Source organism: Capsaspora owczarzaki, assembly GCF_000151315.2.
Source record: "Capsaspora owczarzaki ATCC 30864 unplaced genomic scaffold supercont2.15, whole genome shotgun sequence".
NCBI lineage: Eukaryota > Filasterea > Ministeriida > Capsasporidae > Capsaspora > Capsaspora owczarzaki.
Window position 1 is genome coordinate 647,318 of NW_011887306.1, and position 10,974 is coordinate 658,291.

General features: G+C 54.6%; 5 protein-coding genes across 5 annotated transcripts; 2 read left to right on the top strand and 3 right to left on the bottom strand.

The window, feature by feature from the left end:
- Nucleotides 1-364: 364 nt before the first annotated feature.
- On the bottom strand, nt 365-1,000 carry CAOG_07386 (hypothetical protein; the record flags this gene model as incomplete). Its single annotated transcript, XM_004343195.2, has 2 exons — nt 365-866; nt 958-1,000. The coding sequence occupies 2 exons, from the start codon at nt 998-1,000 to the stop codon at nt 580-582; spliced, it is 330 nt and encodes a 109-aa protein (XP_004343245.1). The 3' UTR covers nt 365-579.
- A 1-nt stretch (nt 1,001) lies between these two features.
- Nucleotides 1,002-2,809, top strand: CAOG_07387 (aquaporin 10). Its single transcript, XM_004343196.2, has 3 exons — nt 1,002-1,616; nt 1,731-1,920; nt 2,081-2,809. Exons 1-3 carry the CDS (start codon nt 1,110-1,112, stop codon nt 2,560-2,562), a joined length of 1,179 nt encoding a protein of 392 aa, XP_004343246.1. The 5' UTR covers nt 1,002-1,109; the 3' UTR covers nt 2,563-2,809.
- Nucleotides 2,810-2,930: 121 nt separating this feature from the next.
- On the bottom strand, nt 2,931-4,210 carry CAOG_07388 (hypothetical protein). Its single transcript, XM_004343197.2, has 2 exons — nt 4,166-4,210; nt 2,931-3,580 (listed from the first exon to the last, which is right to left on the bottom strand). Exons 1-2 carry the CDS (start codon nt 4,179-4,181, stop codon nt 3,039-3,041), a joined length of 558 nt encoding a protein of 185 aa, XP_004343247.2. The 5' UTR covers nt 4,182-4,210; the 3' UTR covers nt 2,931-3,038.
- Nucleotides 4,211-4,585: 375 nt separating this feature from the next.
- Nucleotides 4,586-5,602, bottom strand: CAOG_09081 (hypothetical protein; the record flags this gene model as incomplete). The annotated part of the gene is made up of 1 exon (XM_011272512.1): nt 4,586-5,602. One exon carries the CDS (start codon nt 5,600-5,602, stop codon nt 4,586-4,588), a length of 1,017 nt encoding a protein of 338 aa, XP_011270814.1.
- A 767-nt stretch (nt 5,603-6,369) lies between these two features.
- On the top strand, nt 6,370-10,937 carry CAOG_07389 (hypothetical protein). The gene is made up of 4 exons (XM_004343198.2): nt 6,370-6,775; nt 6,896-10,528; nt 10,646-10,665; nt 10,758-10,937. Exons 1-4 carry the CDS (start codon nt 6,386-6,388, stop codon nt 10,861-10,863), a joined length of 4,149 nt encoding a protein of 1,382 aa, XP_004343248.2. The 5' UTR covers nt 6,370-6,385; the 3' UTR covers nt 10,864-10,937.
- Nucleotides 10,938-10,974: the final 37 nt, after the last annotated feature.

Below are 10,974 nucleotides of genomic sequence, written 5' to 3' on the forward strand. Positions count from 1 at the left end.
AGAATAGAAAGAAAAAAAAAAAAAAAAAAAAAAAACAAGAGTAATAAATAAAAATAAGAATTGTTTGAGGTTTGTGATTGTTTTGTGTTATATCTTAAACGAAATAAACAACAAGAACAACAACAACAAAATAAAGCGAAAAAAAAACCACAAAAACAGCGAAATCCAATCGTAAGCTGAAAAATCAGAGTGTGAGATTTGAGCAACCCGGTCTGACCTGATCTGATCGGAGGTCTTGGGTTGGACTGAATGCGAGTACGACGCTTCTTGGAGACTGGGCTGCATGCATTGGGGTTTGAAGATGAAGACAGCTCGAGATGCAATCCCCAGAACGAAGACAGAATGTGGCTTCAAAGCCCATTGGCTCAGTTTCAACGACAATGAAAAACAACAAGGGCGAGCTGGCTACGCACACGAAACAGTAACAATGTGAATGCACGAATCAATGAATCAATGAATTCAGAGTACGAGGATTTCTATTGCAAAGGAGAGAGGAAGCACACGTCTTCACATCCAGAAGGACCACGAGCAACACGAACAAGAAGCAACTCTCCAAAAAAAAAAACGACAACGCATTCATCAAGCCGATGATGTTGTTGATGGTGATGATGGTGACGATGGTGATGATGGTGATGATGGTAACGACGGTGGTGGTGATGATGACGATGGTGGAACTGCACTGCTCGATGGCTCAAGCACTGCGCCGCTACCAGTCTTGCCGTTGGCGCGCTGGTCGATCGCCTGCTGCTCGGCGTGGAACTGCCGCAGTGGCTCGTTGAAGCTGTAGTAACCAGTCACTGCACCCAGCACGACGACGCCCAGGAACGCCGGACTGGCAAACCGCGACAAACTCATGCGGATTTCGGCTGAGAATTCAAAGACTGAGTTCCAAGGTGTTTAGTGTTCTGAGACAAAGGTTCCGATCGATTTGCTTCAAAGAATAGGTTGCAAAATCACTCGTGAGGACATTGTGCAAGGGGCCCCCTTGACTTCGTTGCATTATTTATAAGCAGCAATTCAGTCGTGATTTGCAGTCAGACCTAAGACCCCAGACTCAGACCAAAAATACCATCAAACAAACCAGGGCTGAAGGCGATTCGTTCTTCTAAATGGGAGATCACACTGAATCTGAGCCGCTTCTGAGCAACCCGGATTACCATGCAACGAACGCAGTGCGGTACCATCGCACGGTGACATTCACTGGCGATGCCACAGCGCACCACCATCAGAGCCATAGTCACGTCCACGGTCACACCCATAGCCACAGTAGCAGTGGCAATGGCAATGGCAGTGGACACGCTGCTGCTGGGCAAGCCGATCTCAATCGTGGACTGAGCATCAACAACCACAGTCAAGACGCCCCGCTCGATGCCGCACGCCAGCATGCGACGTACAAGGCCAATCCAGGCAGACAAGCAGGACCACGAGCCAGCCAGGCGCGCGGACTCGAGGCGTTCGACTCGGACGACGACGACGACGATGATGGCAATACTAACTCGCCCAGAGAGTATCACAGGAAGCGACGTGTCGTGGCGCCATTCCAGCCATCGCTCACTGCAGATCTGCTTGCGGAAACGCTGGGCACGTTTGTCATGGTGCTATTCGCGCTTGGATCGGTACGTCGCGGATTTTTATGCTCTGAAGAACCGATTCTCGTCGCCGAAAACTCACCGCTCCCGGCGAACTGAAATGCAATTTTGCTGTTTGTGATGTTGCTGAAAAACAAGTAGGTGGCGCATCTTGTTGTCGGTACGTCGAATCCGCTGGCGGTGCACATTGGCAACGGGCTTGGAGTCTGCATCGGCGTCATGGTCTCGCATGGCGGACACCTCAACGCCTCGGTAACACTCGCATTGGCTGTGTTCAAGGGATTTCCATGGCGCAAAGTACCTCTGTTTATTCTGGCGCAGTTCGTTGGATGTAAGCGACGTCAACCGCTCGTGCTGGTTTTTTTTTTTTTGGTTTTTTTTTTTTTTTTCGGGGGGGGGGGGCTTTTTGTTTGTTTGTTTTTGTTGTTGTGGTTGTTGCTGAGTCTTCTGCTGCTCCCGTTTGGCCAACCAACAACTTCTGCTCCTTGCAGCCTTTCTAGCCGCCGCTCTCGTCTACGCTATCTACTACGATGGAATTGAAGAGTTTGACGGAGGGTCCCGCCACGTCACGGGCACCAAAGCAACTGCTGGCATTTTTGCCACCTACCTCGCGCCTGGCGTTTCGATTGGCGAAGGGTTTGCAGACCAGATCCTCGCGACGGCTCTGCTGTTGATGGGTCTCTTTTCCATCACTGACAAGCAAAATCCGTCTGTTGGCAAGCACGGACTGCCGCCGTCGGCGGGCGTGCTCGTGACTGCCATCGGCATCAGCTTTGGCTTCAACTGCGGCTACCCTCTCAACCCGATGCGCGACTTTGGACCGCGCCTGTTCACGTACATGGCTGGGTGGGGCGGCGAAGTCTTTACTGCCGGCGATTCTTGGTCGTGGGTTCCTCTCGTCGCCCCGCCATTGGGCGGCTTGCTGGGAAGCGCCATGTACCAGTTAATGATTGAACGACCTCGACGGAGATAGCTCCCAGCTGTGAACATGTTATTTCAAGAAACTTGCATTCATGGGTTTTACAGTGCGTTGTTCAGTATGAATTTTCTACATTGGTTTAACTTTGCCCGTCCTGTGCACCCAAATGGCCATCCAACCCGCATTATCCTGACGTTTCAGTCGTTAACACACTCGTACTGAAGACCACTCGATGCTCAACCTTTTCTCGTTGCATCGTGGGTGTATGACAATGCCGGTCGCTTTTGCGTATGTGCCCCCAAGCAGCCGCGTTTGGAAAGTTCGTGCCTTTTATTTCCATGAAGACAACAAGGACCGGCTCAGAACTCTGACATCAAAACAAAACTGCCTGGACATTTGTTGTTGTTTGTTTGTTTGTTGTTTTTTTGTTTGTTTGTTTGTTGTTTGTTTGTTTGTTTGTTTGTTTGTTTGTTGTTTCCGACTTCCGACATACAATAATTCCCATCCTCGCGCTGTACGCCCCTGCACACTCAGTGAGCACTCAGCTCGTCTGCTGCCGGGTTGAGATCCAGCTGGGCGGCTGTGATGCCTTGGTGCAGCGAAAGAGCAGGAGCGAGCCGCGGGTTTTGTGGAGCACACGCCTTGGCCTTTTCCCAGAGCTCGCCCCGGTTAACCAGCTCTGTCACTGTAAAGTGCTTGCGCAGCTGAGGCAAAATGTTAAACTCCTCGTCCATCATATGACGGCGCACGTCGGTGATGAGCGTTGACATTTGCTCGCGGAAGGCCTCCGATTCCGGATCCATGTCGCCGGACAGGAGTTGCTCAATCAGCGTTTCGGCCTCCATGTGCGCATCGAGGGCGTGGTGCGTGGCGGTGCAATCAATCTTTTGCATTGTAGGGTAGAGGAATTGCACTTCCAGCCAGTCGTGCAGCGCCAGCTGCTTGATTATGTGCTTTGCCATGTCTGTCTTGCGCTTGCTTTTCGCCTTTTCGCAGTCAAACTCTCGGAAGAGCTCCAGCAAATGCTGGTGGTCGTCAAGAATGACACCGACGAGATCGTTCTCAACCGCGCCTGTTCAACAGACGAGATGCGGGACAAAAAAAAAAGGGAAAACGCAAAAGTTTGAGTATTTTTGGTGCATTGTAGAGAGCGGTCAAGGAATGGTTGATGGATTGTTTGCCTTGGATTTGTGAGTCTGCACGAAACCAAGTCATGATGGCAAAAGCGTACTTGGCTGCCAAACGTGGTGGCAGTGCAAAAATTCAGCCAATCGTCTGCCCTGCTTCTCCTCTCGTCCGCCTCTTTCCTGTCAGCAACTGCGTTTGACGCTTTAACAGGATTGACTCATTGACTCATTGATCGAGGGTCCTTTTCTAGAGTGATGAGGGGACAGAGTCAAAGCCGACAAAGTTATCCTGTTACGCCAACAACAATGAACGCCAGCAAAAATGCCCGTTCAGCCGAGACGTCGCTTTTAGGTCCTTTGTCCCTGCTCGATGCCTGCCGCTTCATTTTCACATTGTCATAAATATAGTTTATGTGTCTTTCTTGTTCTTGCGACCAGTTAGGACGCGGTCTCGAGGCGACAAAGCGGGCGTTGAAAGTGCGTCGACCCGATTTTGTTGGTTTTTGTTGCGATGTTGAGGAAGGACTTACGCGTTTGCATTGCCATTGTTACAGGTTGTCAATTAGAAATGAAGAGTGAAGCGACTTTGACTGAATCGGAACTTTTGCGACAATGGTAGTGTTGCAGACCTGGTGAATGTTAATGTGGAGAGTGGCGACTGAGGCAACATACTATCCCGATCATTAAATTTCGACCCCCCCTCTTTTTTGCACTTTTTCGCCCTCCCTGGGACCTGTGTTGCTTTCCGTCTCGCCCGCGGAATGTTCATTCATGGTACAGTGTACCAGACACATTTTAGAAGTGAAGCAGCGGGCTGGGAGTTAAGATTCGAAGCGAGAACAGACAAAAATGAAAACTCAAAAAAACAGAAAAAGAGCGGCTTTTTTGCCCAATTTTCACAAAGCATTACATGGCACACAAACAACGTGTCGCAGCGCCTTCGCTCCACTTCAGTACTTGGTATAACCACCATTGGCATCTATCACAGCTTGAATGCGGCGCGGCATCGATGAAATGAGATCGCGGCAGACCTCTGGCGTGAGCACTTCTTCGTAGACCGCTTGGAAGCGTTCCCACAACGCGGCCTTGCTCTTGATCTCCCTCTCCTGGTAGATCTTGTTCTTGACCATGTTCCACGCATTTTCGATGGGGTTGAGGTCGGGAGAGCTCGCAGGCCAGTCCAGGACGGTGATCTGATTGGTTTCGAACCACTTCGCCACATCTTTTCTTTTGTGACAAGGGGCATTGTCATGCATGAAAATCATCTCGTTTTTGTTGTTCCACACGCGAATGCTTGCTAGCAACTCGCTCTCCAAAACTGAGAGGTAGGTGTCGCCGTTCATGACGTCGCCGACCTCGCAGAAAAGCGAAATTCCGAAACGAGAGATGGCGCCCCAAACATTGATATGGCCACCGCCGAACTTGACCGTGCCCTGCACGCATCGATCGGTCAACGTTTCGCCAACCAGACGCCATACACGACCACCGTTGTTGTTCCTGTAGAGATAGAGAGCAGTCTCGTCGGAGAAGACGACCCTCAGCCAGTCATCGACGGTCCAATGCTGATGAGCGAGTGCAAAGGCCAAGCGTCGCTCTTTGTGTGTCTCTTTCAAGAGGGCTTTTTTGACCTTCGCTCCGTTGACAAGTCCTGCACCATGCAGCACCCTTCTTATCGTGCATGGAGAGACACGAACTTTGGACAATGTGCGCATAGTGGCGGCCACTTCGGGTGCGGTGTCGGACTCATCGAGGAGGATCTGTGCTACAATGTTGTTGCGGTGAAATGACTTGAGCTTGCTGGGGCGACCGGGGCGGGGGCTGTCGCTCGTCGTCGCCCTTCCCGAGAAACGTTGGGTGATGCTGATCACTGTAGAACGTGGGAGGTGAAGCTGGGTGGCGATCTTGTTGTAGGAGAGGCCAGCATTTCGCAACGCGAGCACTTGACCGCGGACGACCTCCCTGGGCATCTTGTCCAGCACGGGCAGCGGTCTTTTTGGTGAAGTTGGACGCAGCCATACCGGGGGCTGTCTGGGAGCCACGCGGGACGTGGACTGACTGCGTGTGCGAGTCATGCGCACAAAAAGACTGAACCCAAACCAAAATTTGGGCGGGAAAAGTGAATTTTTTGAGTTTCCTTATATTTTTTATTTTGCTCGCTGCTGCTCTGATATGACTCACAACCCCCGCTCCCGGTGTTCATCAGACGTTCGGTACACCGTACCATGAATGAACATTCCGCGGGCGAGACGGAAAGCAACACAGGTCCCAGGGAGGGCGAAAAAGTGAAAAAAAGAGGGGGGGTCGAAATTTAATGATCGGGATAGTAGTGTACCGGATTGGTGCGCGCTTTGTTCAACCACCATCACCCACACACGTACACACTGTGTTTGACTGACTCGAGTCCAGTATCGCAGCGTTTTGAGACTTTGGATTCCGCGCTTTTGAGCACTTGGCCACGGACCACCATCGAACAAACCAATTGTCTGTGCCAACCCCCAGCTACCTCTTGCGCCATCTAGATTCGACGCTGTGTCCTGACATGACAGATCGTCATGTTTGGGGAAAGACCTTTGAGCATCATGCAAGCTGGGGGACTCTGCGTCAAGTCTTTGAAAACGCCAGCTTGTTGTTGAACGATTTTCTCTCAGATTTTCTCACTCTATCTTCTTTGTTTTTGCTTCATCTGCTTGTCTGAGTTGTTTTTTCTTGTTCCTGCTCACTCTTTTTTTTTTCTCATTATTTCATCATTGATGGCTGACTTGTCTGGGTTTGTGTGCCCAATGTGCATGCAGCCATTCGAGCAGATGGAAGCGCTGCAGACGCACTGGGCCGCGGTGCACGACGCCGCTCCATCAGCCAGCACCACTGAGGCCACTACAGCAGTACCCGCAACGACAGCAGCAGCTCAAGCGAGCGGGAACGCCAGCAACAACGCGACGGTGGCTGCTGCGGCGATCGGTCAAAACAGAGCCGACGAGAGCAGCAGCTCACGAGCGCGATCCACCAGCAACGCACACTCTTCTGCTGCTGCTGCGACTCCTCAACAGCAACATCAGCATCAGCAGCAACAGCAGCAACAAGCAGCCGTGGCGCCATCGCAGCAGCAGCAGCAGCCGGTGGTCAAGGCACCAGAATCAAAGGTAACCTCAATCGTTGATGCCAAGTATACCCACCTCGAACAAGGTCACAACGAATGGTACTCAATGGATGTAATACATGTTTGTGTTTTTTATCTATGTTTTTTGGGGGAAAATTGGCAGGGATCGCTGTTTAGCAGGACGTTCAGGTCCAACCAGGAAAAGGGCTCGAGTGAACTCCAGCAGGAGCTGGCAAACGAACGCCAGGCACGCCTCGCGAGGGAACAGGACGTGCGAGAGCTCGAGGCAACGATTGCGAATCTGACGACGAGCATCAAGGAGGAAAAATGGCTGGTTGCAGCGCACAAGGACGAGCTGACAAAGGCCCGCGCCTCGCTCGAGGAATTGGTGCACGCCAAGCAAGCCGCAGAGTTTAACGCGGCAGAGCATGAGCAGCGTGCTCGACTGGCGGTCGAGGAGCGAGATCGTGAGCGGGAACGCGCCAGCATGCGTGCACTCGCAGCGCAGCAAAACCAGGAGCTGCAGGTAGACACGCAGGCGCTGGCCGATTTGCGCGACGAGCTCGCCTCGCTGCAGCGCGAGCGCGACATGCAGCGTTCCAAGATTGCTTCGCTTGAACAGCAACTCGACGACACTGCTGCAGCTGCCACACAGGCCGATGAAAAAGTTCGCGCGACACATCGAGCGGAACTGGAACGACGCGCCACCGCCCAAGCCGCCTCGAGTGCCCAACTCGAAGCCGCCAATGCCAGCCTCGCCGATGCCGATGCGCAGCGCCAACAGCTGCAACTCAAGCTGGATGAGGTGCGAGTCCAGCTCCGCACCACGGTGGCTGAAAAGAGTGAAGCACTTGCCGCCGTCGAGACTGCCGTGGCCGACCGCGTTCACACCCGCCATCAGCTCGATGCCGTGTTGGCTGATGCCGAGGCAACACGCGCCGATCGCGAGCGCCTTGTCAAGGAGCTTGCAGCGTCTCAGTCAGCCTTGATTCTGGCCAACACGGATCAGCAAGCCAGCAGCACTGCGCACCAGACTCTTCGACAGGAGCTGGAGCGAGTCCGTGGGCAGATGACCACTCTCCAGCATGCGTTGGACGATACCACAGCCAGCAAAGAGCAAGCCGTCCAAGAGGCTACCCGAAAAGACGCCCAAATCACTCGCCTGACTGCTGACATTGAGCGTCACACCCAAAAGCAAGAGGAGATGACCGCCATGATTTCCCGGGTGAATGTTGACGAAGGACTGAATGCGTTGCTGGCCCAAACAGCGGCCGAACGGGATGCCGTCAAGGCAGAACTGGCTGCACTCGAGGTCCGTCTCTCGCAAGAGCGCGATGCCCTCGACCAGCAACTGCGTGAGGCTCGCCGATCTGTTCGCGAGAAGGAAGGTGAGTTGCGTGGCGCCCAAGACGACTTGGAGCAAGCGCGGCTGCAAGCGCAGGCAGAGCTGAGCACCAAGCTTGGCGTGGAACAGCGATTGTCTGAACTGCAGTCCAAGCTTGCTGAAACCAATGTCCAGCGAACCGACGCCGAGACCAAGTGGCGAGCGAGTGAAGCCAGCACCTCTCAGCATGCTGCCGCTTTGGCTGTGCTTGAGGCGGAAAAGCGTGCATTCCTGTCTCAGCTCGAGTCCCACAAGGGCGCTAGCGCAGCACTCTCTGAGCGGGTCTCCGAGCTGGAAACCCTCCGGGTGGATAAGGATCGCGAACTGATTCAGCTCCGCGCCCAAGTCAGCAATGCAATCAGCAGCGTTGCCCAGCTGGAAGCTGCCGTCGCGGCTGCCACCGAGCGAGAGAACGAGCTGATCTCCAATGCCGCGAGCACACAGACGGCGACGGCCGCCAAACTCCAACGCTTGAAGGCTGCGTCGGACGAAGAGGTTGCCGCGATCAAACAGACTTTGGAGGCGCGCGATCGGGAGCTCGGTGCCGTGCGTGTTGAAGCATCCAAGTTGGCCATCGAGCTCGAGGCGTCGCACGCCTCCACCGCCCGACTGACCGAGCAAATGGCAGCCCGCACGCAAGATGTCGAGACTGCCCAGGCCGCCTTGGCCGACGCGCGGGCACGCGATGAGTCTCAGGCAGAGCGCGCTCGGCAACAACAAGTCGAGCAGGTTGCCGAGCAGCAAGCCCTCAAGGAGCAGCTGCGCCTGCTGGAGCAACAGATCAAAGACCGCACCGCGTCTGCCAAGTCTTCCGAAGACCAACTCGCCTTGGCCCAGATGCAAGTTGCCCAGCTTGAGGCGGAGGTGGCGTCCCTGCAAGACTCCGCCCAAGCCGAGGTGGCGCAGCTCAAGTCGGCGCTCGAGGCCAGTCGAGCACAGGCCGAGCAAGCCTTGTCCGAGGCCTCGCAACGACTCGTTGAAAAGTCAACGACGCTCGAACAAGCAGCGGCGGAGGCCTCCACCAAGGCTGCACAGCGCGAGGCCGAGCTGTCGGCGGAATTGCAGGCAACTGCTGCACGGGCCACTCACGCCGAAGCCGAGATTGGCCGCTTGCAACAACATTGTACCAACTCGGAGCAACAGGCCCAAGAGGCGCAAGCCGCGGCGCAGGCAGAGCTGGCTGCGCTCCGAAACACTCAGCTTCAAGCCGAGCATGTCAGCGCTGGCAAGCTGGCGGACGCTTTGGCAAGTCTTGCAGAGTTGTCAGAGCGCTTGGAACGTCAGCAGCAAGAGCATGCTGCGCATGTGGAGGGCCTGACCGCAGCACACGCCACTTCACTATCCTCGCAACAGCAAGATTTGCAGCAGGAGCACGCTCTTGAGCTCGAGCGCTCGGCCTCCGCAGCGCAGGAATCTGTCGCGCTGGCCGCTCAGGTGCACTCCAAGCGACAGGACGAACTGATTGAGGCTCACAATTTGGCCATCAAGGAATTGCAAGATAGCATTGCCGCGCTGAACGCTGACAAGGCGGCACTCGAGGCCGCCGCCGCCAGTGCCCAAGTGCTGGCAACCGCGTCGCAAGAGACCCTTGCCGCCATGCAGGATCAGCTGTCCTCGACCATCAGCAGCAACGACGACCTGATGCAGCAGCTCAATAGCACCCAAGGGGCATTGGCGACAGCAGAGAGCAATCTTCGCGATGTCAAATCCACGCTCGAGCGCCGAGCTGAGGAGCACGACACGCTCCGGGGTCAGTTTGCTCAAGCCACCGAAGAAGCCGTCAAAACGGCCGAGTTGGTCAAGTCACTCGAGGCTCGCGCGGCCACCAGCGAAGACGCCTTGGAGGCAGCCCGCAAAGAGTTTGAACAGACAAGCGCTGCACTTTCAAGCCAGGTTGAGGAAGCGCGCCAAGTCGCTGCGAGCGCGGATGCCCACGCAACGGCTCTAGCTGCGGAAGCCAGTGCTGCGCAAACCAAAGCCGCCGACGCCCTGGCTGCCATGGAGCGTACCGAAGCCCGTCGCCAACTCGAGATTGAAACCTTGCAGTCCGAGCTCGACGAAACGCGGCGCGCCTCGGAAGCCGTGGCCAAACTGCGCGAAATGGAGGCAAACTCGCTGAAAACCGAGATTGCCAAACTCACCGACCGGTGCAAGACCTCCGAGGCCAACGCTACAGATCTCGACGACAAGAACACTCGCGCCCAGAAGGAACTCGGCACTCTGCGGGCCAAGGTCGCTGAGCTGCACACGCGCCTCGACGAATCCATTTTTGTGCAGCAGGAATTGTGCGAACAGCTGCAGGGCTTCCAAATCCAACTCATGGCGGCCAACACGGCCAGCTCGTGGGAGAAGGACAATCAAGTCGAGTCGTGCCGTGGCTGTCAATCGGCCTTTAATTTGCGAACGCGCAAGGTAAGGGAGGTTGAAGGGGGGGGGGCGAGGACGGATGCCATGAATTCTGTACGCTTACTGGGTTTGTGTTTTGTGCGCGGTTTTGGTTTTTGTATTGGTTGGCAAATGGCAACACAGCATCACTGCCGGAACTGCGGGTACGTATTTGTGTACTGCTTCCTGTTGCTTGTGTTTTGTGAAACCCATCTGACACTTTTGAGTTTGAATCTTTCCTCTCTTCTCCCAACAGAAAAATCTTCTGCGGCGATTGCTCCAACTTTTCAACCACCCTGGCTTCGTCCAAAACTCCCGTGCGCGTGTGCAAAGAGTGCCACCGCAAGGTCACCAACGGTTGATCCAACCCATCGTCTTGTTGTGTTTTCATGCCGTTGTTTTGGTTGGGGTTTTCCAATGAAATGTCTTCATCCTCGCCCCTTGTACTCCGATACTCCACAAGAAGCCTTATC

What these genes read in the sequence shown, in the direction of transcription:
- CAOG_07389 (XM_004343198.2), top strand. Translation starts at nt 6,386, where the DNA reads ATGGCTGACTTGTCTGGGTTTGTGTGCCCAATGTGCATGCAGCCATTC. An exon ending in TCAAGGCACCAGAATCAAAG is followed by an intron (nt 6,776 to 6,895) that starts GTAACCTCAATC and finishes GAAAATTGGCAG; the next exon opens with GGATCGCTGTTTAGCAGGAC. An exon ending in CATCACTGCCGGAACTGCGG is followed by an intron (nt 10,666 to 10,757) that starts GTACGTATTTGT and finishes TTCTCCCAACAG; the next exon opens with AAAAATCTTCTGCGGCGATT.
- CAOG_07387 (XM_004343196.2), top strand. Translation starts at nt 1,110, where the DNA reads ATGGGAGATCACACTGAATCTGAGCCGCTTCTGAGCAACCCGGATTAC. An exon ending in TGCTATTCGCGCTTGGATCG is followed by an intron (nt 1,617 to 1,730) that starts GTACGTCGCGGA and finishes AAAAACAAGTAG; the next exon opens with GTGGCGCATCTTGTTGTCGG. An exon ending in TCTGGCGCAGTTCGTTGGAT is followed by an intron (nt 1,921 to 2,080) that starts GTAAGCGACGTC and finishes TGCTCCTTGCAG; the next exon opens with CCTTTCTAGCCGCCGCTCTC.